This window comes from Haliaeetus leucocephalus, unplaced genomic scaffold, assembly GCF_000737465.1.
Source record: "Haliaeetus leucocephalus isolate CR32 unplaced genomic scaffold, Haliaeetus_leucocephalus-4.0 Scaffold1000, whole genome shotgun sequence".
Classification (NCBI taxonomy): domain Eukaryota; kingdom Metazoa; phylum Chordata; class Aves; order Accipitriformes; family Accipitridae; genus Haliaeetus; species Haliaeetus leucocephalus.
In genome coordinates, this window is record NW_010973436.1 from 2,453,740 (window position 1) to 2,481,262 (window position 27,523).

At 40.6% G+C, this 27,523-nt stretch overlaps 1 protein-coding gene across 5 annotated transcripts; it reads left to right on the top strand.

The window, feature by feature from the left end:
- Positions 1 to 6: 6 nt before the first annotated feature.
- On the top strand, positions 7 to 27,523 carry SRPK1 (SRSF protein kinase 1). Of its 5 annotated transcripts, none has more exons than XM_010584634.1 (17): positions 14 to 31; positions 161 to 221; positions 8,257 to 8,532; positions 11,951 to 12,069; positions 13,816 to 13,924; positions 14,354 to 14,441; positions 14,658 to 14,745; positions 16,250 to 16,356; positions 17,040 to 17,205; positions 18,239 to 18,264; positions 18,762 to 18,975; positions 19,264 to 19,692; positions 21,044 to 21,144; positions 22,063 to 22,170; positions 23,517 to 23,586; positions 24,046 to 24,138; positions 25,057 to 27,523. In XM_010584634.1, exons 3-17 carry the CDS (start codon positions 8,462 to 8,464, stop codon positions 25,239 to 25,241), a joined length of 1,974 nt encoding a protein of 657 aa, XP_010582936.1. In that variant the 5' UTR covers positions 14 to 31; positions 161 to 221; positions 8,257 to 8,461; the 3' UTR covers positions 25,242 to 27,523. The 5 variants fall into 5 exon arrangements, with proteins under 5 accessions (XP_010582934.1, XP_010582935.1, XP_010582936.1 ...); XM_010584635.1 differs by lacking the exon at positions 14 to 31 and adding an exon at positions 7,272 to 7,427; XM_010584632.1 differs by lacking the exon at positions 8,257 to 8,532 and having other exon boundaries at positions 7 to 31; positions 11,936 to 12,069.

Consider the following 27,523-nt stretch of genomic DNA (forward strand, 5'->3'; position numbering starts at 1 on the left):
CTCCCGGCTCTGGCGGCCATGGAGCGGAAAGGTGAGCGCTGCGCGGGCTCCCCCCCATCCCCTCACCCGCCTACCCCCCATCCCGGGGGGCACCGGTGCCCCCCCCATCCCCTCGCCGGGCCCGCCGCCCCTCACGCGTCTCTCCCCTTCTCTCCCTCAGTGCTGGCGCTGCAGGCCCGAAAGAAGCGGACCAAAGCCAAGAAGGACAAGGCCCAGAGGAAGTAAGTGCGGCCCCCGGCTCCCCTCAGGCGGCAGCTCCCGCCACCGGCGCTGCCTCCCGCCGCCGCCTCTTTGTTACCCCGGCCCTCCCCCGCGGGGAAGGGGTTGCCGAGCCCCGCGGTGGCCCGAGCTCCGGCGGGAGCCGGGCGCTCCCGGGGCGGAGAAGCGTGCGAACCCCTCGGGCTAGACGGGTTTTTAACGCGAGTTTAATTGAAGGCACGTTTCGCGGCATAGGCAGGCAGCCGGCGCGGCTGGTGGCCCGGGGCGGCGGGTTTTGCCGCCCTGCCTCTCCGCCGGGGCTGGTTTTCCTCAGGATTTGACGGTTTCTCGCCGTCCCGTGTCGTGGTTCCTTTGGCGGGCGGGGGAGCGGAGCTGCCTCGGTGTGTCAGGAGGCTGTCCGTTCCCTGCCTGTGCCCCGAGACTCGGTGAACGGAGCTGCCGTCGTGCTCTGTCCTTGCTGGCTCCTTCACTCGGCCCCCGGCTGTACCCGGTGGGCGATGCCAGCGTCCCCTCTCCTTTCTGGAGCCTCCAGAGCTGGCTTTAGGAACTAGCTTCTCTTGATTCTCTTGCCCCCCGCCTCCAACGCCGCTTTTTTTTCTTTTTTTTTTTTAATCTTGCCGTAAGAATGCTGTGATGTGTTGTTAACTTCTTTCTCTAACTTTGATGCTCTCGTGTGGCTTCTCTCCTACCACAGGAATTTCACAAGTCTTTGTACGTGGTGAACTTTTGGATGCAGATATAAAAATTAAAAAGATCTCGAGTAAATACTAAACAATGGCTCCCACCAGACTGCATTAAGTACTGCACTCAGTGCTGCTCGTGAATTCCTTTCTAGTGAAAGGTGATGTAAATCCTAGAGCCGGTTCTGTGTGCTCAGTAAAATGCTGCTTATTCGCGTAGGATCTCTGGTACCCCAGGAGGTTTTATACTTACTGGTGCCTGGGAACCAAAGGTATTTAGGAAGTAAAGCTTTGGGGGTGGGAGCTGGAGGGGTTTTTCTTTAGGCCTAGAGTAATGCTATCTTAGTCACTTCCTCAAACAAATCATGGATTTTAAAAAATTTTCTGGTTGTCTCTAGCAAAGATTCGGTTCTTTTGAGATGGGGCTTCTGAGGGGTGAAGAGCATTGACTAAACCCTTTGGGAGATGTGCATTATGTTTCTGTGCTATTTTGTACCTTCTCCTGGTATTTCTTGAAGATGGCATTAGGACAATTTTTTAAGAGCTCTCCTCTTTCTATAGTATTATCTGCATCCTAATTTCTGAATGAATAATTAATTGTTTAATTCTATACCTGTTACTTTCTTTTTTTCTTGTTCACCTGCAGACAAACAATACTGACTCTGCCAATAGAGTCCACAGTTGCAGTTGGAAAGACTGATTTCTGTGTAAATTCTGAGGTTGCTGAATGGTAACTTTCAGTGCTGGCATGTTTTTTTTAAAAAAATTCTTTTTAACTACGTAGCCAGAACAGGTTAACTGCACTGCTGGTTAGCTGTTGCTTTTGCCACTAACCTTGATTTGAGTGGAGAACCATACTATTTGTAAAATGCTGTGTTTATGTTCTTAAACTACACGCTTCAACTCTGTTTTCTGGTACCATAGGTTTGTTAGATCCTGCCTCGGAAATTAAAGAAACTTGCATGTACTTTATGCTTTACATTGTACAACGAAAAGAACCCAGTGTCAGCCTCTGACTTTAGGTACAGTTCCACGACATTTATGCTATTTAAATACAAAGCTGCTCTAGTTAAATCTTCTAAAATAAGCTTAACTGGGTTGTTGCAAGACTTCTCCCATAAAACCTAAACTTAAAACCACATGGAATGTCCTTTTAATACCTAATGTTCCATGGTAGTTGGTTAGATCACACACATCTAATTTTTTTTATATGAAGGGCAGTAAAAAGCATGAAACAACTGATTTTAGAAGGTTAAGGTTGGTGAGTATTAGGAATTACCTTATTATGGGTAAGTGTAAAAAATCAGAGAATGTTCTGAAGGGATTTAAAGAAATTCAAGGTATCTTTCACTTTAGAAATGAACTATACCTGCTTTAAGTTTCCCTATCAACCTAGTCTAGTTAAAAAAAAAAACAACAAACAAAAAAACCCCCCGAACAGTTGGAAAGGTTAAAATAATCACAATGGACTGTGTATAGTACAAAGTGGAAAGTTACCCTTTTTTTTTTTGTTCATTAATTAGTTAAAATTGCTATTTAGGTTCAGACAAGACCAGCCTAAACTAGTTATTTCCAGAAAACCCTTGTAAATACTAATTACGGTTCTGTGTATAGGATTTTTTTTTTAATGGGAAGGTTAACCAAGTTCTTAATTTTCCACAAATTCAGGATCTTCCTAATTCTTCCCATCCTTCCTGTCTTCAAAGTTTTATTTGATATCAGTGAAGGAGTGAGTGCATTTATCCCAACATACTCTTCTGCAGAAAGAGAGCAGGCAAAGTTTCTTGGTAATACAAAGGTGAGGTACCTGTGTCTTCCCAGTCTAATAAAACTACTCCAAATCTTTTGGTGATCTGGAATAATCATTAAACCAGCTGTCTCAAACGTTTGGTTAGGAAGCTTCTACTTGCCCAGCTTGCTCATCAGTCCTGTGTCTGCCATTGTGGAGTTGGAAGAATATTGTGACTGTGTACCTTTGCCCAGCTCCCGTTTCCGTGAGAATTGAGGAGGAGGAAGGACAGGGAGAGTGACAGCTGAATGCCTTGGAGGGACAAAAAGCAAGTCTAGATACAGGGAGATCCTGAGTTCTAGTGTTGACTGTCACTGGGTTGTTTTGTGGCCTTGAGTGAAGCATTGATTTCAGTTTCTTCTTATTTCAGCCTTTTCTGTCAAAAAGGCAAGGAATTAGAATTAAAATTGCTTTATTTTTAGAAAATGAGAGGCAAGCTTCTGCTTGGCCTTTTCCTTAATATTAAGAATATGTCAGGAAATATGCATGTCAGAGCTTTAGTTGCTAATAAAACATAGGGAGTTTGGTACGTAGGCTACTGCAATGTGTGTTGCTGCCAAGAGATAGCTTTGCTGAAAGCTATCTGGGAAGTATGTGATGTATTAATTTTATCATTTCATGAGGTGTGAACATCTCAGGCACTGAGAGTCAGTTGATTCCCAAAGGCACCCAAAAAAGCCTGTCTTTAAAAAAGGAGCTTGTAGGCTTACAAGCGTTTTTCTTACTAAAACTTTAATAACTTACAGCTGTCTGAAGAGTTTACAGTCTATCTGGTGAGGTGCATTCAGGTAGTTATTTTTACCCAATTATCAGAAATGCAATAGATTTTTGCAATTCTTTGTTTGAAGCAGTTACTAATATCTTTGGAGTTCAGCGTTGGTAGACAAAAATGTGTTAGGCAGAGTATTTGCCCTGGTCCTTAGGAAGGTGGGGGAGCTGCACAGTGCTTTCCTGGGAGCAGTTCTTGTGCTAGTTTTCCTCATATGACTTCTAGGGAACTGAAAACAGAATTCCAGTGTTCTGGTGTCTCATGAGCTTTGTTGGATGGTGATGTCCATGAATGCAGAGGCAGGAGGAAGGAGTGATGGGTGTCCCAACAGTTCAGCCTTTCATCGGCCACGAGGTGGCTGCTTCTTGCTTTTTGCAGGTCCTGCAGCACAGACCAGGCCACGTGTGTGCTTGTAATGCCTTCGTGCAGTAAGGTAGTGTCTGATTAGGAAGCAGTGCAGGCTAACAGGAGATTACAAGCTCGATTTTTTTTTTTTTTTAAGCCTCCACGTGCTTTTTGGAGGGGAATGTTGCTTTGAGTTAGCTCTAGTGTGGACAGAACGTCTGTTCCTGGCTGAAGTGAAGGTGGAATATGCCAGCTACATGCTTTCATTTGAAAGAGATTAATTTCCTATGCTGCAAGACTGTTGTACTATGTGAATGAAAGCCCGATATGTGAGGAATATCTGGTATTTACTTCAAAACTGTGCTTCTGTTTGAAAATACAAGCTTCTATTTGAACTAAAATACTAATGTAGATGTACTTTACCAATGGCTCTGGTAATTTGTAATGGAATCAGGCACTTGTGACTGTTAGATCATAATTGCCAGTAAAATGCTGTGGCTTTTTTTCTGTCTACTTCGTATGTTGCAAACCCTGAGAAGCTCAAACTGTTCTTTGTCCTGGGAAAAAATGACTGTTTAGGTTACTGCTGAGATTAAGACCCAGAGTTTAAAAACTAGGCTAAAAAAACCATCCCTGTTCAAAGCAGTTACAGAAACAGATGAGAAACTGAACAAATAGTTCTGTATTATAGCTCATTTTCTCTGAAATGAAGAAAATAAGCATATGACTAGAACTGGGCTACAGGACTGTGTGATGTGTAGATGATGGGTATGTTCATTGGCAGGCCCAGATGTCACTAAGTCCAGTGTCTTGCTTCAGCAGTCTTTTATGTTTCAGGAAAAGTTGGCCTATTTGCAGACAAACCCAGCAGTTCTGTGTAAGGGGTGTTGAACTGATTGTGTCTCAAAGCAGAACATTTTATTACTGTAAGCATGAATAACTACAAAGGTAGTAGCAGCCATACAGTTAACAGTATGTGGCTTGTTCTGAAAAATGTTCATGATCTGAAGTACTTTATTTCTGCATGCACTGGTGAACTTATTTAATCCTTTCTTACAGGCTTTACTGAGTGGGAGATATTTTTTCACGGGACTTTCAATAGTTCCTCTGGCTCCCTCTACTCGTGGAGGGAAGACAGTGGCAGAGTTGAGTTGGTGCAGTACTGCTGTCTCGCTTCCTCTCCCTCTTCCCAAATGCATGCAATATTCAGTATTTTTGAGAAACTGGTTTAGTTTCTGCAATTTTTCTGGCCAGACTCTTGATGTGCAGTGAAGCCTCACTTCTTTCTTCCTCCTCAATAGAATTGCTATGAAGAGAGATAAGGAAGTTGGTAATTTTTCCATCTATGCAATCTGGGGAGCAGAAAATTCCTAGTAGAGTCTGATACTTTCCAGTTGGTTATTGCATGTCTTGTATCACTTTCCTGCTGTCTTTGAGGAGCCCTGAGGTTCTGACAGCCCTCTTGGGTTCTTCCTTGACTTCCTTATTCAAAACTTTGCCTGGGATCAGGATCTTGGATTATGTTTTCTTCACTTGTCTTTCATAATTAATACCAGGGCTACATCTTTCGTAAGTTTTTTGAACGTAAGTTTAAGGTAGAGTCGGAATGCATCACCCACGGGATTTTTTCATTCAAATACAGAAGTGATTATCAGACTATGAGAGGACACAACTGAAGATCTGCTGGTTTCCATGGAAGTCCCTTCGTTTGTAATAGCTGGAATAGCAGAGGGTTCTACAAACAGCTTGTTAAGTGCTTGTGTGGGGGAGTGGGTATGGGGAGTGAGAAACTCGATTGCCTCTGTTATTTGTGCATTAGGACCGTTCTCATGTGAAATTCATTATTACTTATCTTCAAACTGAACTCCCACAGATCCACTAAACAAAAGTATGTCTTGGTGCCTCTGAGCACTGTCCTTTCAAAACTAAATGTTAGACCATCTCCAGTCGTCTTAAGTTCTTGACAATGGTATTCCTGTAGCTCTGGGATGGCTGCCCTACAGCAGCAAGTATTGTGGATCTGCTCTACTGGCAGAAAATACCAGTTCTTTATTCAGAAAAATAGGGATGCAAGAGTGAATGAGTTGCAGTAATCCAAAATAATGTGGATTATAGACTTATAAGTCCCCCACAATCTATGATTTATAATTCCCCTCAAATACTTAAAATTTTCTTGAGCAGAAGGGTAAAGTGCATAAAAGCAGGAAAATACTTCTATCATTTCAGATCTGAATTCATACTGAAAGTTTGAGTCTGAACAGTTACAGTATTTATTGAACACTAGGATGCCAGCAGATCTGCCTGTAAGCATGTCAGAGGGTGGCACCAGAAGCTGTCATTCTGACTAGATGTGCCTTAACGTGATCTTGAAATTACAGGCACATTAAGGAATAGTAATGAGATGCAGTCTGGCAGGCATACTTCCCTTAAAGAGACATTGTCTTGATGCATGGATGTGAAAATGGGAGAGAGATTTTAAATCCTGGCTTTTCACCATGCCATATGGAGCTTTTTTTTCCTCTTCCCCAAATGAAAACAAGGAATCTTTAACAGCACTTGAAGCGAGATCTTGCTGCAGTGGGTGTACTGCCCTGGAAATCGTTGGCTGGATGGTTAAGGTGGAAAGCAACACTTCCTTCAGCGAGAGTCCCGGGGTGTGTTATAGTACTCTTATCTGCATCTCCTACAGTATGAGCTGGATTTGTCATTAGTCTTGCATTCAGTGAATTGAATTCTGTTTGGGGATGCCTCGTGTGTAATTTGAGCTCACAAATAAGGAATGACAGTGTTTATAAAGATTGTGCTGCAGGTGGCTTAAAAATCATTTTGGAAAGCAATGGTTTCCTACAGACAGGCGTCATCTCTGCAGATACCGAGGGAATGGTAAACAGATGAAGAGGAGTAAGGAGAGTATCTTTTTTGTTAGCCCATATATAAGGATGATAGGTGTGACAAAAGTGATTTGGATTAAATATATGCTGCCTTCCTTGCTTGAAGGTTGGAAGGGGTCTGCTTTTGTATCTGTTCAAAGCAGGTAGACAGGTAGCATGGACAGTATTTCTGCTGTTTTGGGGACAAGGAAAAATACTTATTTCCTGTACAAAATAGAGTTTTGAAGAAGTTGCTCTTAAATAGGAGAACCAAACACCTCTCTTCAAATGTTTTTGTTATGCAAGTTACCAGGGTGGAGAAAACAAGTTCTGAGTTTTGACGGTGAAGTTGCAAGTGGAGACTTGGCTGTTGTGATAGCTTCACTAGTAATGTATAGAGAGCAGCAAAGGAGCCCTTGCTGGTGCCGCTCCACAGCACAAACACTGCTTTTTCATTGCACAGTCTGTACTAATGGGCATGACTGTAGTCTCCCATCTTCTTGTCCTCCTGATGCTGTTGGATCTGCCTGAGTGCAGATCTGTGAGAACACACATTGTGCAATTAAGGCTTCTTAATCATTTTTTTACCTTATTTTTAGTGTGTGCACCAGATAAGTGATTCTATGGGAAACTGGCAAGAGAATACAAAAGTCTTTTTTCCAAACTCTTTGAACACCTTCTGTAAGGAACAACTGAGTGACTGAAATCTTAGTTACTGCAAATAACTGTTACTGTCCCTGCTATGCATTGCAGAGGTGAGCAGAGTTGTCGGGTGATATATTCAATGAACGTGGAGCAAAATCTTGACTACAGTGGAAAATTTTGTGTGTTGTTAGCACCTCTTCTAATATTAAGAGGTTCGGCAATGCTAAACTATGAAAAGGATGTTCAAACTTCAGTGAGCTTTCAAGGTGAAAATATTTTAGACGTAAAAGCAGGTTAATCCAATTCTTTAAACCTCTTGGTTTAAAACTGCAGAGCCAGCTTCAGATTGTTTTTCACTTATAAACAGTCCTCCATAGCAGAGAATATCTCTAAATTATTACTTGCTATGTTGCGTTGTTGCTGACTTGTTTGCCCTATCACTTGCATAAACCATCAGGATAAAAAGGCACAGGAAATGGCTGGTAATTCTTCTACATTGTGGGATGATGATGTTAAGTGCCTGCTGCTGTGAAAAATACTCAGTTCACCTTTCTAAAGAAGATTTGACTCCTCCTGCTTTTTTGGTTGCTTTTAAGCATAAAGGATAAGTTTTTCTTGTAACTCTGGATGGGGGAGGTTTGGAATTACTTCAGAAAATTCATTTTTACTTTGAACGCCCTTTCTCTCCTGTGTGATTGTGCTGGCATTTCTGTATCAAAAGGGTTGGACTGTCGGCAATTACCATGATCTGTGTCTTCATCCAAGTGTTGAATCCAGTGGACTATTGAATAGGCAAATAAAACCTGCTTGTTCAGGAAGATGAAACAAAGTATCTGACTGAATTTCTAATTTCATTAGAGGGAAGATTGAGACAGGTAAACATCAAGAGAAGGAGATGAATCTATTTATGCTCAACCCCTAACATGACTGAATTTGCAGGAAGATCAGCTGAGAGCAACCCCCAGCCTTGCTGCAAGGCCCTTTACCTGCAATGCAGTGCTGTGCATCTGCAGCTAGGTGGTGGAGGCAAATCCCTCTTCTCCCTTACTCTTGCACAAAGCTTTGCTGCGTTCGAGAAGAACCAGCCCCTCTGCCTGCCGTTGATGTCCCCCTGCTTCCTGAACAGTGTGGCATCTGATTTTTAATGGCTCTTTCGAAAACTATTGGGCTGTCTTCAGGAATATCTTTATCAATGGGAGGCCGTGCTTCATGCAGGTATGTTACCCTTTCTTTTTAATTTTTTTTTACCTCCTGAATTTGCAGTTCTTCAGGCATTCTTGAGAGAATAAGGACTTTTGGGAGGGTCTCTAGATATGGATTCACAGAAATTCCATAAAAGATCTAGTATTTTGCCTTAGCGTTGCTGTTCCACATTGTTTTCCTTAAGTAAAATATTGCTATATAGTTGTAGAGAGACCCTGCAAATCCCGTTAATTCTGATGATTAATTAGCACACTGAGAGAGCAAAAGTGAAAGGTGATCAAAGTGTTCTTAAGTAGAACAGAGGTGGCTGTAAAAAAAAAAAAAAGTATTTGATTTTTAATGGGTAAACCATTAACCATTTTTTGTAGCCTCTTTATATATTTTACCTGCATTTTGCAATATTGCTGACAGCTGTTTCAGCTGTGATCTTTAAATACCAAATATGGATTTTTCTGCTGTCTTGAGCAGCCTTTTGTGCCTTCTAGAGTACTGTCTGTGTGAGCGAAGCAGACAGATGAGGGTTGTGGGTTTGTGTATCAGTTTTTCTTTGGTATTAATAGATATTCTGCACTAAGTCTCTCAATACGTATCTGCACTTGACATGGTCACTTTGGGGGAAGAAGGTGGTGGGATGTGGCAACATCTAATGAATTTTTGCAGGAAGGCAAAGGAATGAGATGCGTTTTGGAGGTGATTTCATAAAGGAAATAGCACAGTAGAAATGTATGTGACCTGAATACAGCTCACATTAGTTGGTATAATAGATTATAATATAGAATTGAAATGCTTTTGGATCCCCAGGACAGACTCAGATGCAGACTATAGGGTGTGTCATGTCAGCAGCATGATTCGTCAGCCCCTTCTTAGGAGGGGTGCAGAAAGCTTCCAAGAGAATGGGGTTTAGTGCTTCCAGTAACTTCTTCCTTGATGCATGAAATTACTATTATTGAAAAGCATTGGGACTGCAGAATGGCATGATGTTTCTGTCTGCATCAGTGGTTTTTAAGATGAATTTCCTTTTGAATCCGTTCTAATCCCCTACATCTTGTGCAGATACCAAAGTGAAAATCGCAAAACAGCATTGGGGAGAATTACTCTTTACTACTTACGCTATGGGTGTGGCTCCTGGGCTTAAATTCTCCTTTATATCCAATTCTGTGTTCTGGTTCTCTTTACACTCTCTATAGGGTTTTTTATGTGAGCCTCCAGTCTCCCCTTCAACTGTTCTGTCCATGGCCCTTGCCTTGGCTACGGTTCTTAATTTGGGGATAGTACGTGACTTTATTCGTAGCTCAGTTGTTCCCAAAGGAATGCAGCAGTTTTAAGGTAGCTTTTTGACCTCCAAGGCTTTCCCCCCTTTCCCCAGTTTCCTTCTTCCTACCCCTGACTTGTAATTCTGTGGCTCATGGGGAGGGGGAAATGTCTAAATACTAAATATCTTGGGGCTGGATCAAGCTATGGGATTGTTAATAAATGTCTCAGGCTGGCAGCAGTGGAATGGACTGTCTGGCAGTCTTGTTTTACAGTTCGGGACTACTAATCTGTGTTGCGTATCTGTTCCTGAATTAAAAAATCAGCAGGACTTGCTAGCTCTGACAACTGACTGAAATAAATGTCAGGTGGTTTGGTTGTGCCTGGGATGACCTTTGTAGCTCCTCTTTGGTTTAATGAACTTCAATTCCAGATTGTAAATGGCTACAAGTTTAGTCATGATCATATTGGAACGTGTGATTTCTTTGCTTTTATGCTCCATAGATAATTTAAGGTGGCTGTAGTTTTAATGTGTAGTAATGTATTTAATGTATGAAGTCTCAGCAGAGTGCATGTGTAGTAGGTAAATGTTGAACATTCATTCTGCTGTATACCTACTCAAAATTGAAATATTAAATTTGTCCCATGGATTAAGATTAGTTAGTATGGCCATGATATGATGCACAGAACTCCAGCTCAGTTATAAGCTAGAAAAACTGCATCTGAAAGCCCACATGCATTAGCATACCCACTGGCATAACCAGTGGCTGTCTCGGCAGTCAATCCTCCTTTGAGCAAAACTAGTTGAATTTGAAATAGGGTGGTGGAAGGCATCGGTTATATCTGCTGTTTCACTGGAACAGTAGTGTCAATACAAGAAACTTCCGCTAATTCACGCTGACAGGGAAACTCATTGTAAAGAATGTTATCTCGTGCTTGTACATCACTGCTGTAAAGAAATTTGTTGCCCACCTCTTTGGACAACTCCAGCTTTTTTTAATATGTCATACTTCTAAGAAAAGAAAGCTTGGTGTTAATATCCTGCAGTACTTTGCCATTAAATCTTGCCAATGCAAATGGGCTATAGGCACTGTTTTTGTTATAAATGCTTGCTTTGTACAAAACTATATTGAAGATAAAACTTTGTAGACAATTAACCATTCTCTTTAATGCTTTGTAAAGTAAATAACTTACCTATTTTAGTATTATCATTTCATGAGCTGTTTGGCTGTAAGCAGTGTACTCCCATGAAGGAGGAGTTGGGGCACAAGGGAGATAGCAATATGTTTTAGCTCAGGGAACTGGAACACAGCTTAAATGCGTGAGAGCAATGAGGTGGCCTTTGCTAACATGATCTTCACAAGCAGGAACTTAGAGTAGCACATTTGGTAAAAAGTCAAACACACAAAGTTAATGTTTTTATTTATGAATGTGGGAGTGAAAAAAAAAAAAAATACCACGCTGGTGCCTGATTTCAATTCCTCTGTAATCACAAGCTCTCGGAAGAGTTTACAGAACATCTGCTCGGCGTACTCCCACTCTCTATAATTCAGACAACTAACAAACTTTAGACCTTCAGTGAAGAGATGAACTAGAAGTGCAGCCTACCGCAGGAGGACAGGAGAAATCAAGGGCAGTACTAGGGATTTTACAGTTCTAAAGTGTTAGAAGCAGAAGGATTGTTAAATGCTCATTTGATCTCAAAGGTGAAAGGGACAAAGGGCACAGATTCTAAAACACTGGTTTAATTTTTTTTTCCAAAGGAGTAAGAATTAATTGGTGTTAGTCTTTAACATTCATCAACATTTAAACCTTCAGGTTTTATATGAGGTAATGTCTCAAAATATAAACTTGCGTTAGAAAAGTCCTCACTGAATGAAAGGCTGAGAAGGGGTTCAAAGGCACTAATGTTTTGGTGGGATCACTAAGCTTTTAACTCACTATCTTGTCTGGTCCTTTCTTCCACTATAAAAATGAATCTAGGGCATTAAGTTGTATTTCTTAAAGACAAAAACTGTTCCTCTCTATTTTTATATATATAAAACCATTTAAATGTGAAAATAGTTTTTCTGAAAGCTGAATATTGCATCTCCTCCATTATTAGCAGTCCCTCATGTGAAATGAAAGCTACTGAATTGAAGAGTAACATGTGTGAGACATGCAGTGTGTTCTCTTTCAGACCCGACACTCAGCATCGGGGCCCTGCTGCTCATTCAGAGAATGATCTTCCAGAGCAAGAGGAAGAAATCCTGGGATCAGATGATGATGAACAAGAGGATCCAAATGATTACTGTAAAGGTGAGAACTTGCCTGTTTAAGACATAGGTTTTTCAATGTAATCAAGAAATTCCCTTGATTTCCTATCTACTGCAGAGCATGAAAATAGGCTTTCTCTTACTTTAAGTGTTTTTTGAAACTGTATGATGATAATAACATTTTCAAGCTAACCTGAAATGGAAAAACTATTCTCTAAGGTTCTCACTGTTACCAGTTTAGATTTGAGTTGAAGAGCTGTTTTTAATGCAAGCCGTTAGCTTTTCCTCTGTGCCAGAGGGCTTTCAAAATTGGTAAAAGCAAGTAGGCCTTGAATTTTTTTTATTTTCATCAGAAGAAGGACACTTTAAAATCTGTTTCAAATTCTTCACTGTTTTCTTTTGAAGATCATCATCTTAGTATCCATTCTTGGGTAACTTCGTGTCTGCAAATACAGTCTTCCACTGTTTCTCTGAGTAGAAACTAATTACAGAGCAAGTGGAAATTCCACAGTATATAATTCAATATCAGAAGGGTCAGGCTGTTTTTTAACATAGCAAATACTTCAAAAAAAAATGGAACACTGATCATACAAATTCAACTGATCAACTAATTGAAGCTTGAATGTGTGTCCCCACTTCCAAGCGCTTTGTAAGACTACTTCTGTGATACTATTCATTGTATATATTGAATAAGACAGAGGGAGAATCATGTAACAAATGCCATATATGTGTATAAAAAAATGCAAGTAGAAATAGCACAGGGAACTTGAATTGCAATGTTTCTTACCCTTCAGTGCTTTACTCTAAAAGCATTTACATTACTTTTAGCATGCTACCCAAGTACTTGTGGGATTTTGTTGTAAAGCAAGTAGGAAGAAGAAAGCCATTGTGTGAATTAGCAGTTGGTGCAGCTGAAATCTTTAAGTGAAGAAAAGGGACTTCTGCTGCTTGAGCTAATGAAGTAATGGATAGCAATTCTATATCTTGTGAACCAATCAAGAGAGCCGAATCTTCCTGGCAAAGCATGCATTTCATGGGTGGTATTTGCTGACCACAACTGAATAGTAAATGTCTGGAATCTAGGGTGTAATTCCAGGTTCTAGCAAAAATTTATGCCTTAGCAATCACAGATTCTTCTCTTCGTTCTGTTTTCTGCCAGTTCCCTTGTGTCTTTGTCTGTCTTTTCACATCTTTGCTTCCATCGTGGAATCTTTCTGCATAGTCAGCAGCTTGAGAGATACTAGGGGTACAGGGAGGAGACTTGCCTATTTTCAGTGGTGATGTTAAATGGCAAAGTACCTTTCAGTCAGGAAAGCAGTTGCAAGGGAAACTCTGTTGGGATCTTGGGTGCAGTACTCTTTCATGTTATGGGGCCAGAGCATGCAAAAAAAATGCTGATACTTAGCTGTAAGATTCTGTTGCTGAACGTCATAAGCTGTGTTTTCCAAGGGTGGTCAGCCTAGCAGACTTCAGATGCTTTCACTGAGGAGATATTCTTTTGTGATGCTGCAGTGATGACCTACATTGAAAAGGAGGAAAAGTCAGTCATTCTAGTTCAATTATATTAAAACTTTTCTATCAACTAGAGGGCTGTTTGCAGCTCTTCCTCTAACATGCTGTGTATTTGTTCTAGCAAGATCCAATTAGAGAAGTATTTGCATTTGTTTATATGATTAAAAATGTAAACACATCAAATAAGTCTGCCTCAAGTTGTGATGCTTGTTCCACATAGCTGCTCTTCAGCACTTGCGTGACCTCTTGACATACAAACTTCCCACTGTTTTTCTAGGTGGTTATCACCTTGTGAAAATAGGAGATCTCTTTAATGGACGATACCATGTGATTCGGAAGCTTGGATGGGGCCATTTCTCCACTGTGTGGCTAGCTTGGGACATCCAGTAAGTCTTTCTGTTCTAGCTAGTGTTTCTGGTGGGAATGCAGAGCATTGCACAAACATGATCAGAAAGCATCTTTTTACTTTTAGATAAAAACACAAAACATAGCTGTCCACATTCTAACACAAGTTTCCTTTGATGTTGTGCATGCAAGTGTGTGGCAGGGAGTTAACAGGACAAACCATATATGTGGAAAGAGTGCTCTTGTGTTCAGCAGTCTCTGACCTATTATTTAATTTTATGAGAAATTATTAACATGGATGTTTTATAAAAGAGACCCAAAGACAATCTCCATGAGTGCTTAAACCTTATTTTTCCATGATGCTTTAAATAAGTAGCTGTCTTATATGCAAAAGAATTAGGATAATCCTGGAGAATAAGTTCTTTGTATGAGTGTTAACAGTCTCCAATTTACTTACCATGTGTGCATAGAGGGAGGAGATTTGTGGCAATGAAGGTGGTGAAGAGTGCAGAGCACTACACAGAAACAGCACTGGATGAGATCAAGTTGCTAAAATCGGTGAGTGCCTGAGAGTGTGGTTCAATTTTTAATCTTATTTTTTTTAATTCATTTTGAGAACTTCACATTAGTCACGTGCTTGATATTTCTGGATTGTCTAGCTGCAAAGAATTTGGATAAGAACCTAACAGTAGTGCAGTAGCTCCAACTTCAAAATATATTCTTGCCTGGTAATTACCTCAAGGAACACAAAATTAATCCTTTTTTTCTCTCCAGGTCCGCAACAGTGATCCAAATGATCCAAGTAAAGAGAGAGTTGTTCAGTTATTAGATGACTTCAAGATTTCAGGAGTTAATGGTTCTCGTATCCTTTTGTGGAATAAAGGCAAAGAATTGCATAAAGATGGGAGTTTGCTGGGTAGCCGTCATGTCAGTGCTGGTGAGCAATGCCCAGACATCCCTTTCACTGCCCAAGGAAACCTGCTGTAGAATCATCTGCCTCAAAACTGCTTGCTAAGCTCTGATCCAGAATGATCATTCTGCCTGTCATAATATGTGTAAGTTGTGGAGATGGCACTGCTTAGTCATGCTTTTAACATGAGAGATGGGGTGGCTGCATCTGATTTGTGAATCAGGACTGAATGGCTTAGTGTCTGAGGTACCTTTGTGGTAAGAGAGCCCATCTATCTCAACCCCTCAATTTTGCAAGCAGCCTGGTAATAACCCCTTATTTAGGTAAAGCAGTACAAAATGTTAAGATCAGTAATTAAAAATGGCAAACACATGCAGTCTATAACTTGATAATGAGGTTGTTTTCTAGTTATGGAAGCATCTTACCTTGGACTTTATCAACATTGTTAGGATGTTTAAAGTGCATTGCTTTGCAAATCCCTTGTAGTTCTGTGAATAGCCTTCTAATAGGCAGTGATCTCTGGCAAGTCCTAATAATGCATCCATAAAATTTGCAAGTTGGACTTTTGCGCGTGTTTCTGCTTTGCAGTACCTTGAATTTTATTTCGGTGAGAATTACTAGGCTGCTTGAGAGACTCGAGCTGTAGGTTATAAACATTCTAACACTTTTAGACAGGAGCCCTGTAATGCATTTCCTCTATTAATGAACTTTTTTACGGTACATAGCACCGAGTAAATGTTGACTTGATCTTGTATTTCTTTCACTCTTGTGAAACACATGCGTGCTTTCTGCCAGTGTAGAAGAAAAGCAGCCTAATAAACTCCTAGAAGTTTGGCTTCTAAAGCAAAGGCACAATACTGAATATGTCACTAGAGTGACTGTAGCTGTTGAGATCTTATGGACAAAAAGTAGATAATGTAAATATTGTTGGAAGTCCAGGCTTGTCAAAAGTTTGTTTTACTGGTAAAGAGGCAAGGGAGGGTGGAGAAAGTAACTTAATTGTTCTGAAGATGACTTATGAAATGGAAATTTTATTATCTTTTCAGGTAATGCTGGTGCAGAGAGATCTGGCATTGAGTTTTGCCTGGGGCAAGAGCCTAGGCAGTTCCAAAACGTACATTGTTGGCTTGAAGCCGTCTCAATACTAGCAGGAAATACTAATGCAAAATTGCTTGTGTAACTGGCTTTCACTCAAAGCAGGAGTTTGCTACTGCTGCTTTAGGACCATTGTCCTAACCAGCTCCATCCTGCTGTATTTTAGCTTTTAGATAACAACACTGATGTGTAGGATAGAATGGTTCTGTTAAGGAAGGCAGCTTCTCTAAGCTGTGTCAGAAGGATGAGGGTTCTTTAATAGAAAACGCTTAAGTGGTGTGGATTTCTTTTGATCCTCGGTCCTGGGAACTCAGCACTCCTTGGGTCAGGATGTTCATCTCTTTCCTTGACTGAGTTCCAGATATCTGTATGGTGTTTGAAGTTCTAGGGCATCATCTCCTGAAGTGGATCATCAAGTCAAATTACCAGGGACTTCCACTTCCTTGTGTCAAAAAGATCATCAAACAGGTAAGTTCCAGTTCTGACTGCACTGTTCCCCTTGGCCTAGAGAGAACTCGTTCACTAATCTTTCTCGGATCCAAGAAAACAAAAGTTAAAAATTAGTGGTGTATCTCTCATGCAAGAAAATTATTCTTGGGTTAATATTTCCTTTCTCTACTGCAAAAACCTTCTGCTACAGATATTTATTTTCTGACATTTCAACCATGATGGGAGGCCGGCTTTGCTTTTAACCTTTTCTTACCCTGGTTATTCCTCATAAGTGCAAGTATTTATTTTTTTTAAAACTGTCACAGTAAGTACAGTGCTTAATGATGGGAAGAGCAAGAGAAACCTGTTCTTTCTGCTGCATGGTTGCCTAAGAAAAAACATCTTTCTACATGTGAGGTGGAGGGTAGGAGGAAAGCATGATTTTATTGCAGGGTATTAAGATTAGATTTTCAACTGTGGTAAGTTACGTTATGAGGGTAGAGAGACAGTATTTTAAATTCGTAGCTAAAATCTGTATGCGAATTTGTATTTTCTGGAACTGAGTAGTAACCACTGATCACATTAGCTTTAATCTGGAGCACTCTCAAACACAGAAGTCCTTCAAGTTCATTGGTCATCCTAGGCAATTTTGCATTTTCACTTCACTGTTTGCTGATTCTTTGCTTTTTCTAATGATCAATTTCCTTCTCTTCTGTCTGCAGGTTCTTCAGGGTCTGGATTACTTGCACACAAAATGTCGAATCATTCATACAGATATTAAACCTGAGAACATTCTTCTGTGTGTTAATGACCAGTATATCCGCCGGCTGGCTGCAGAAGCAACAGAGTGGCAGAGGTCTGGGGCTCCCCCACCATCTGGCTCTGCAGGTGCTTTCTCTTTCTGGAAATTGGTGCGATTTCCCCCCTACGCCCCCAAATCATCACTAATCTCACTTGGGAAAACTGCCCGAGTACAGTGGAACAATAATGCAAGTAACCTCTGAAAAGCCAACTGTAAATTGTGAAGTTAGTCATAAGCTGTAACTTAAAGATGATCAGGAAAGCAGTTGTTTGTCTAAGAAAAATGGAGGGAGGATGCGTGCATGCTGGCATCTGCTTTTAACACAGCTCATCTGGCACTGATAAAGCAGTAGGGCAGTCAGTCTTGTATAGCACACACTGCATAAATGCTAATGCACTCAATCTATTGCTGGAGTGAAAATGTGGTGAGGTACTTCTCATGTCTTTTTTCAAAAGTTTTTCTTTCCATTGCATAATGCTGGAAATGCATTTCATGTAGGTCTCAATAAGATGATTTACCTGTTGTCAGTTTGCAGAAGTCTGAAAAACTTGTAACAGAAACAGCTTCCTTGACATGCTAACATCCCTAAAGATATGAGAGCAAATGTTCTCTTGTTCCTAGTTCCTCTTGTTCCTCCTCAGAATATCCATCTGTACCAGTGTGTAGTTTTCAAGAACTACTACAGTGTGTATTGCAAGGCTCTGTCACTCATAATCTTATGCCACCAACATTTAGCTGAGCCCATCATAGCATAGCTTAGCTCAGGGAAGCTCCCTTAACTTTGGTATTTTAATGTTTTGGTTTGCATTCCCTTTTCAGTAAGGTGCATAATACATGCAGTAAATGAAGCTGCGTGACAGGAAGTTTAAGTCTCTGATATCAGTCAAGCAAGTCTACTATCTGGAATTTTAATTACGCATTTACTCATTTAATGTTTTTTCTTATTTTTTTTATTCTTGCTCTACTTTGTAGAGAAATGAGCCTTCAAAATAACATTTGCTGATATCTTAAAACGCTGTTACCAAACCACATAGGAAAAATACTTACCTTAAGATAATAATGCAGTTGCAGTTTTTTAATATAAACATACTAATTTACTGATCTTCCTTTCCCTTTCAGTGAGCACTGCACCACAGCCAAAACCAGTAAGTGTAATAGCTTTCATACATAAGTATCCATCTACTTACGGTATCGACTGCATTGTTTCATAATGCAGTCAGCATTAAGGGAAAGCAACCTTCTATCAGAAGGAAAAGTGTGATTTGTGTTTGTCATAGACATAGGCATCGGGTTCAATGCTGTCTTGGAGATTTAAGTAGTATTAGCTCATATATCACCAGAAGGAGTAGTCTTTTTGGTGGTCTCAAGGTCTGTTGTGAAGGTGACCTGTCTGTGGAGTCTGAGATCCCTCATTTTGAGAATACTGGAGGTTTTTCAGGTCAGGACAGAAATGCACTGATAAGAGGCATAGACAACTGCTCCAAAAACCTTAATGTCTGCTTTTTATTTGGGAGAAGAACTGTCTCCAGAGTTTTCATCCCAGACTGCTTCCTCAGCTCTAAAATAAATTAAAACTTGATGCCTTTTAGATTTATTGAAATATGAAATGCTAAGTCCAATTTCTCTGCTTGCTTCTGTGTAGGCTGACAAAATGTCAAAGAATAAGAAAAAGAAGTTGAAAAAGAAGCAGAAACGCCAGGCTGAGTTGTTAGAGAAGCGAATGCAAGAGATAGAGGAAATGGAGAAGGAAGCAAGCCCTGGGCAGACACAGCCTGAAGAGGAGGAAGAAACTCAGAGCCCTCTGGAAATGCTCATAAAAGTTAGTCCTCCAGAGGAAAACGTCAGCAAAAAGACAGGTATGGACCTAAAATATTGCTAAAGTAGCCCAATGTTGTCCTTTTACTCATGCTGGCATCAGTAGAGTGAGCACCTTTTGTAGAGGTGGCCATTGTCATTTAACCTGTTTGCATTGCGTTCCACCCATCTAAAGAGGCTAGGAAATGTCCTGTTACAAACTGAATTAATGAATGATTGTGTTCAGTTACATTTTGAGAACTACCTGTTTCTGAGGGCTCCCTTGAACAGCTTTAGCTATTACTTTGTTTAGACATATTCTGTTATCTTCTCCTTTTCCACTCTTCCAGCTGAAGTCGTTGTACAAGAGCAATCTGTTCTAATGGAAAGCAGCGTGGAAAAATGTGTTACAGAAATAAACTGCAATGGAGTGATACAAATGACGGACTTCCCAGACTCCAGCAATCAAGGGTCTGTGCGACTTGAGGATGACCTTCATAATGCCAATGACTGTGGCGATCACCCTCATACACAGAAGAAGGAAAACTTCCATAGTTGTAATTACAGTCAGCGTAATGGTGACTCGGAGAACAGGCCTCAAGAAGCAATGTCGGACTCATTCGTGCCCTTAGTTTCAGAAGATTCCATGGTGTGTCAGCCCACGTCCAATGAAGAGCGATCATTCAATGAGCAGGAGATTAACCATTTGCAAGAAAGCATCCGGACAGAGATACCTTCAGAGGATGAGAATGAGAATAATAGCCCGTCAGACAACAAAGGTATAAGAGGAACCCTGTGAGAAAGGGCTCCTTTCTCCTTGATGTGGGCGAGCTGTGTTACAACACTTCAGCAGAGTATTAGTAGAAACCTCCATTTTTATAGGCTGAAGTGATCAGAACTGCCTGTTTAAGACTTTTCCTGTCAGGAGTAGTTAACCTGACAGTCCTACTCTGAGACATTTGCTGTTTGTAGCTTCCACTGGTAGTGTTTCTTATGTGATTTTCATTAATAGTTAGAAATGTAAGTCTACAAATTGTCACTGGCTCTTAAATTATGGTATAAGTACTGTTTAGTGTGTTCTGATACTTTTTTTTTTTCCTTAACATGGAGTACAGGTAACTCCTCTCAGTTGCTTGAGATGACCAAATGTTTTCCCACAATTGGAAGTGCAGCTTGACTGAAAGCTTATACAGCATAGGGGAAAAAAACCTCTTAATGCTTTTGTTTAAATATGATTTGTTTCAGGGGGGAAAAACTCTAAGTCTTGTAGGTTTAGGAGAACATAGGATGCACAATAGTGTGCAGCAGTTTAAACACATTCCAGGTGTGTGTGTTTTAAAATCTTGAATCAATTGATAAAACTGTCCTTTTTTGCATCTTTGAGTCAAAGTCAGGTGAAGTATTTCTGCTTGGAGAAGGAGGGGGAAACTAACACTTTTAAAAAAAAATTTTGCAGCATTTTCTTGGCAGAGTACTGCTGGGGAATTACATGGACAAAAAGTAGCAAGTGAAATGTCAAGACTTTAAATCTTGAACTGCATTTAGTTGGATGCCTCTGCTAGATTACTAGGTGTATTTTGCTTCTCTCAGCTCTCTCCCAAATTGCTTGAGAGGTACAGATGGGTGTAATTTAGTGACTTAATATTTTTGCTCTCCACTGTGTCATTGAGGTTCTCCCACTGTATACTTTAGCTCTTGTAACTGTCTGCGTTGCAGCAGTGAGTGATGGGTATGTCAAAAAGATGGTATAATATGTGGACTCTCCTTCTTCAAAGATTTAGGAAGAGAAGGGTTGAGAGGCTTTGTTGTGTTTCTGGCAATGCCCTTATTTAAAAAGCCTGTCTAGATATAGACAGACTTTTTAAGTCTGTGCAAAGAGTGCTGTGAAACAGTCACTGTTGCATATGCTTTCTTGTCCTTCTGCTTTATAACACTGGTCAGGTGTTAATGGTGGTAGCTCTGTTTTTCATAGTGCAGACTGCTGATTTTTATACCTAGGCTTTGGGGAGGGAAAGGTTCTGATCTGTAAGCAAAACCCTTCCTGGGTAGGGAGAGGGTGATAGGATTTGGATGACAGATGGTGACACTGTCCATGTAGCTTTAATCAGCTGTTGTACATGTTGCCTGTAGGAAAATCAACTGCTGGGAATTTCCTTCTTAATCCTCTTGAGCCCAAGAATGCAGATAAGCTCAAAGTGAAGATAGCTGACCTAGGAAATGCCTGCTGGGTGGTAAGTTTACAATCTTTTCACATTGACTGTTTAAACCTGCTAATTCATTCACAGTATGCCAAGATGGAAAAGAATCTGTAAAACAGATTCTTAGACCTGCTTGTGACAGTTTGAAACTTATGTTGGGGAAAAAAGAGGGGCGCGCAGGGACACAAAGAAGGAAATGGTCTTCTAACATAGGATTTCAGCCTGTGTTCTGGGTGCCTTGCTGGTCATTAGATTACTTCTAATAGGCCTGTGAACAGTGTCACATATAATGCATAGAAATCTGCATATGTGAAACTTCTGAAGAAGTCTGTAGCTCTCCTGGAGAATAAGAAAGTGGCAAACAGTTGCTCTGATGTGCTAGTTCTGTAGTTAATTAGTTTGTCAAACTATTTCAGTGGATTCATGAGCACATGAAAGAGACTCAGTTTTATTCTTTGATGGTTGTGCTGTGCTGCTTTTAAGCGGTTGACATTTCAAATAGAAATGTCTGTTTTACTTGGCTTCTTCAATGGCAAAATACTTCAGATCTTATGGGAGAGATGAGTCTTAAACTCAGAATGGCACATCAAGCTTGCAGCGTCTGGCAAGGTGGTCTCTTACATTGGTGTTGCTTATCTGCTTTAAGGTAGCTGAATCATGGCCTATCTGTCATGATCAGATAGGAGCGGGTGCAGCTTCTGAAACAGTCTTCCCTTATTCTATTTTTGTGGCTTGCTTTTGTCTAAATTGCTGGACTGTTTTACTCAAGGAGTGTCTCATGTAGAGCATTTAAACAGTACTTGTAGGAATATAAGGAAATCCTTAATGAGGATGTAGAATTTGGATTAAATGTAATGGGAATGAGCTTTGATCTGCTCTGACCTTCCAGGTTGTTGATTCTCCTCTTTTAAACAGTCTCTAACTGTTTAGTAAAACGTATCTTCTATTTAGCACAAGCACTTCACTGAAGACATCCAGACAAGACAGTACCGATCCTTGGAGGTGTTGATAGGATCGGGGTATAACACTCCTGCTGACATCTGGAGCACGGCATGTATGGTGAGTGGCATCATCCGGGAGAGTTTAAACCGTTTCTGCAGAGCATTCTGGGAAACGCCTGTGTGCTGTGCACTCTGGACTGCTGAGTCACTAGCCACACCTGGCAAAAACCTCACAGGTGTTCAGCCAACTTCCAGACTTGCTGCATACCATGTTTCCATACAAAAGTTGTTTATTTTTTCTGCCACATGTGGCTTTCCTTTTGAAAGTTAGTTTTGTTGTACAGCACCAGCAGATTTCAAATATAACTGTACTTTGACATCATGCTCTGTGGAGAAACAAGACAGCTATGTGATTGTGAAGACAAAACCTTTATATAAAAGAGCGTCTCCGCTGCATCCAGCACTGTTTCACAGATGTCTTCAGTATAAATTCATATTTTAATCATATGCATCCTCTGCATGTTTGGAATCATTTTATAATCTGAGTAGTGCTGAGACAAGGCTGAAGCTGTTCCTGTAATATCTGGCAAATGTAGAATATGCTGATTTACAAAAAAAAAAAATTAGAAAAAAAATCAGTCTAGTCAGTTACTGCATGTGCCTCTTTGCTGTCTCCACTCTGTGTTTTCTACAAATCAAAGCTTGGGTTTTATTTTTTAAGCTTGGAAAATTGTAAGTGAAGTCATTTTTGCTGTCTTGGAAAACAAGCTGTGATTTTTGATGAATGTGGTAAAACAAAATGCAGCATGGTCATGTTGCCTCTGCAGAACATGTGGCCAAAATTATGCAGTGGTTACTCCGAGTGCCTAATTCAGTAGTTAGACTACAGCAGTCTGTAAAGAAAACTAAGAATACAAAAGGTCAGAGGTACTGTTTTGAGTAAAAGTGAATACGTAAAAGGATAAATGCATCATGGAATTTAGAAGTGGTGAGGTGAAATGAATGCAAATGTTCTCATTTAAAACATGTTTTCATATCTACATATGAATGTTCAGAGATTAACTGTTTGAAAAACGTCTTTCGTATCTGAAATTTGGAGGGAGGGGAGAATCTTTGTAAAAAATCTAGAACTTGGACATGACATCATTTTGCAAAATGCTGTTGAGGCGAAAGAGAGGCTAAGCCTGTGAAATGCCTTAATTTTGTACAGTTTTACATAAGCATACTGCATTATGCTGTGATCCAGAATTCATCACAAATATGCCTGTGGTGTTTTTTTAATGCAGTCATTAAAATGTTGCAAAGTAATTGTACATCATAAGATGGTAATGGTGTACTAGAGTTCTACAGGTTATTCTTCATACTGCTTTGCTTCTGGCCCAGAGATACGCAGAATCAACTTGCAGTACTTCTAACTGTGAAGTGCGTTAAAGTGATTTAACATGCTCATTTCTCTTTGTTTAGGCCTTTGAGTTAGCAACAGGAGACTATCTGTTTGAGCCTCATTCTGGAGAAGATTACTCACGGGATGAAGGTGTGTTTGTCTAAGTCTATTTCTTTTTAAAATGGGCTGTGAAAAACAATGGATGCTTCTTCATAATGAGCCTTCTCTTATGAGGTAGTAATGCAAAGGCTCCTTGCAAAAAGATTGTTTACCCAAATCAGTGGTGTTAGGGGACAGCTGTGCTCAAGCCTCTGCAGTAAACCACCATGCAGTAAAACCCATGTTCTTGTTCTGATGTTTTCCATTCCTCTTATCACTGGATTCTCTATCTTGTTTCTCAAACTGTTCATGCCTCAAATGGCCCTTACCTTTTTTCCCCCCTTGCCCCTTGACTTTGTCCTTGTTTAGTGTAATCTGACTTCAGGTGGATCTCGAAGTAATTTTTAAGGGAGAGAATGTCTTTGTCCTTATATCCTGGAGAAGGAAACTGGGGCATAGAGATGTCTTGTGTGGATGTGTCTCATTGTCTTTTCTTTTGAAAAAATGCAGATCACATTGCATTGATCATAGAACTTCTGGGGAAAATACCTCGCAAGCTCATTTTGGCAGGCAAATATTCCAAGGAGTTCTTCACCAAAAAAGGTAAAAGGAAACAAAGCAAATGTCACTTATCCCTTCATCCCCTGCCCCAAATACACAAGAGTGCCTTGCTGGAAATGCCAATTAATAATAGATGCTAGCAAAGATGCCTCTTTAAGTGTTTCCTTTTGTTTTATGAAAAGCTTTCTCAGTAAAACTGCAGCTAAATATAAGGCATTCTTGTCTAACTGCTAAAAGTATCCTGCACCCTAGTACTTGACATCTTGGTGTTGATCAAATGCAGCAGGTAGAAAAACAGTACTGTAGATATTTCTTCAGACTTGATTTGGCTTTATTTAGCTGATCTTTGTCAGCTGCAGTTGTTGACTCACCTTTGAAGTTTTCTCTAAACAACTTTGTTCCATTTCTAGCATGCCAGTCGCCTAAATAGTGCCTTGCATCCTGACCCATGTTGCTCAGGATGCATTATACAGTTACCATAAAGCCCTAAGTACCCCAGAAATGTATTGAGTCTCAAGAAGAAGTTTTTGACCTAGTTTAATACTTTTTTATAGAACAAACCCTTTTTTGTTAGTAGTGTATTGCTTCCTCAAACAGTGCTGCATGTATTGCATGTATTCCAAAGTCAACGGCACAGTGTTTATCTGTGATGTCAACCAGTATAGTTGGTGATTTAATGAAGCTAAACGGTATTTGCTGGTATTGGATCAGAAATAGCAGGAGGGAAGAAAGAAGCCTTCAGGGAAGTACATTTCTAGAACAGTCTTCAAAAGCAGATAGAAGAGCGGTTGTAAGATAATTTATTTCTTCCTTTAGCATGCCCTACCATTTTATACTCCCTATGCGTAACTATTCAGAACAGTTTCTGAATTCAGTGTGTCGTCTTTAGCTGTTTGGCCTATTTTATTCAGCTGCTCTGCTCCCATGTCTTGCACTTAACCTGTCTGTCTTGGTTTTCAGGTGATCTGAAGCACATCACCAAACTGAAGCCCTGGGGCCTTTTTGAAGTCTTGGTGGAAAAATATGAGTGGTCCCAAGATGAGGCAGCTGCATTCACAGACTTCTTATTACCTATGTTGGAGCTGATCCCAGAGAAACGAGCTACAGCAGCAGAGTGTCTCAGGCACCCCTGGCTTAACTCGTAGAGGCTTCAACCCAATGCCACAGCACTACACTCTGGTTTACAGCATAGCATACATGCACCCAGCTGCCCCTTCCCAGATCCATTTTTTTCCTTGTTCATTTTCAGTGTGAAGTTCTTCCTTCAAGGCTTCCAAGATTTTAGATAAATCTAACCTGTTCTGCTGAGTTTGCTTGTGTGACTCAATGGGGACTCTCCTCAGCCAGTGGGCATCATCTGTGTTTTGCCTTGATTAGGCTTCGCCAAAGACTAATTGACTAGAATATGAAGTTTTTCCTGAGTCTCCTCACTGTTACGCACCGTGTGTTACAGATGTGAGCTCACCTGTGCTCAGATAAGCTCCCTTAGCTAAATTCCAACTCCCCTTTCTTCATGAAGGGGATGTGAAGATTGAACGCCTCCTTATCTCACTGACTCAGGAGACAACTTCCCGCTGTTCGTCCAGTAGCTAGCAATTGGGTGAGAAGTAACAGATGGCACCAAGGTGGTGTTAGTTCCTTGTAGAGCAAAGACCTCCAAATCCTTCATCATTTTTCTAGGTGTCTACTGTATTCTTTGCTTTCCAGTCGCCTAACTTTTCTTTAGTTCTAGCTGTTTAAATCTTTTGAAGAGAGCTATTTAAACCTAGGTTTTAGTATCCTTTATTTCTTCTTCCAAAGTGCCCTGCCCCTTTACTTTTTCCTTCCCTGTGCCCAGATAGTCAGAATAGTTTCTGAACTCAGTGACATTTTCTACTTTAATGCCTGTGCCTGTGACTAAAAGGTGACAAGCAAAATAAGCAAAAGCTGGAACCGACTCAACGCACAATCTTCAGCGTACAGATGGGTGTGCCCTTTGGCTGCAGAGAGGTAGCCTTGTTGCAGGCAACTCTTCTAACATTTTAGTGAGCTGTAAGGTTTTTGGTTTTTATCCCTTACTGGCACTTTTTTTGCCTTGCTTGAGGCGGTTGCTATATCTGTGAGAGTTTGGCTTTCACTGATGCAGTCTGCTCTGGCCCTTAATTTTTGGCCATTCACTTTTTCCCAAGAAAAGGGTGGCAGCATCTGTGTCACAGCCATGCTATAGCTCTTTTGACTTTCAAAATCAACACTTGAAGGCCTAGTGTAAAGATTTCTTTTCCTTTAACTTGCTTCAGGTGCTGGCCTTCAGAAATAACTACCCAGGATGGGACTGCCTTTTTATTTTCTGGGCCATTAGCACAAGGAGAGCTAGCAGAAGTGGAAGAGAACTGACTTTTCCATGTAGATACTGGATTAGAAGCTGTTTCTAGAGTTATCCCAAGTAAAAATGTTCTGTGGGGTTTCTATATAAACTTCTCAGAAGGGGTTGGATATAATGAGTAAATGGGTTAATTTTAATTAAAAGTTAAATCACTGTGGCATTTGATAGTTCTATGATGGCTTCTTCTAGACTTGCCCATCCTGTTACAGATTCAGTGCATCCTACTCTAAAGCAAGATTTGGCAGCATTGAGACTTCAGAGGCACTTCCTTACCCTGGACCAAACAGGCCTTTGCATTTGTGGTGGCTCTCAGAGGATAGAAGTTGTTGCAGGAGCATGCTGGAGGCCACGCAGATGCTATCCGAGATGATTATGTTGCCAAAGCTGCCAAGACCACTGTTACGTGTCACTTCTGTATGTGTGTTTGGAAATCCTGGTTCATAAGGATCGTTCATTCATAAACCTTGGTGTCTTTTAATCCACTTGAAAAGGGTTTCTCCAGTCCAGTGCCTGACTGGGCTTATTAATGCAAATCATGCTGCATGTTCTTTTAGGGGTAGATCAGGTTCTCTATGCATATAATCTAAAATTAAAGGAAGGTAACATACCAAAAGAGTTTTAAACTGCTGATTTGACTTTTTTTTTCCCTTTCATCTGGAGTTTTCCAGTCGCCTGTCACTTCCATATCTGTTATAGAAGGACTGCAGACAGGACTGGGTTCCAAAATACCTACTGTCTACATACTGTGAAGATACATTGGCAGGGCAAACAATTTCTGTTGTCTTGAAAGCTCACCCGTGTCCTGTGTACTTGAGACTGGCTGATTAAAGAACTCTTCCTAGAAGGGGTCTGCACGCTTCGACTCTGAGAGCTCCTTCCTTCCCTTCCCTCTGCCACCCCTGACTGGAGGAGGATGTTTTTTACCATGATAGCCAAGGCTAGAGCCAGCTTGAGTTGAAGACTTGCAGAAGTAGCTGTCAGGATTCAGCCGTGTACCATGTGCTCGTTCACTTGGGGTTTGTTAAATTTCCAAATTGCCGTAAAGTGCTCACACTAAAGGATTTG

What these genes read in the sequence shown, in the direction of transcription:
- SRPK1 (XM_010584632.1), top strand. An exon ending in AGATCAAGTTGCTAAAATCG is followed by an intron (nt 14,442 to 14,657) that starts GTGAGTGCCTGA and finishes TTTTCTCTCCAG; the next exon opens with GTCCGCAACAGTGATCCAAA. An exon ending in TAGGAAATGCCTGCTGGGTG is followed by an intron (nt 21,145 to 22,062) that starts GTAAGTTTACAA and finishes TCTTCTATTTAG; the next exon opens with CACAAGCACTTCACTGAAGA.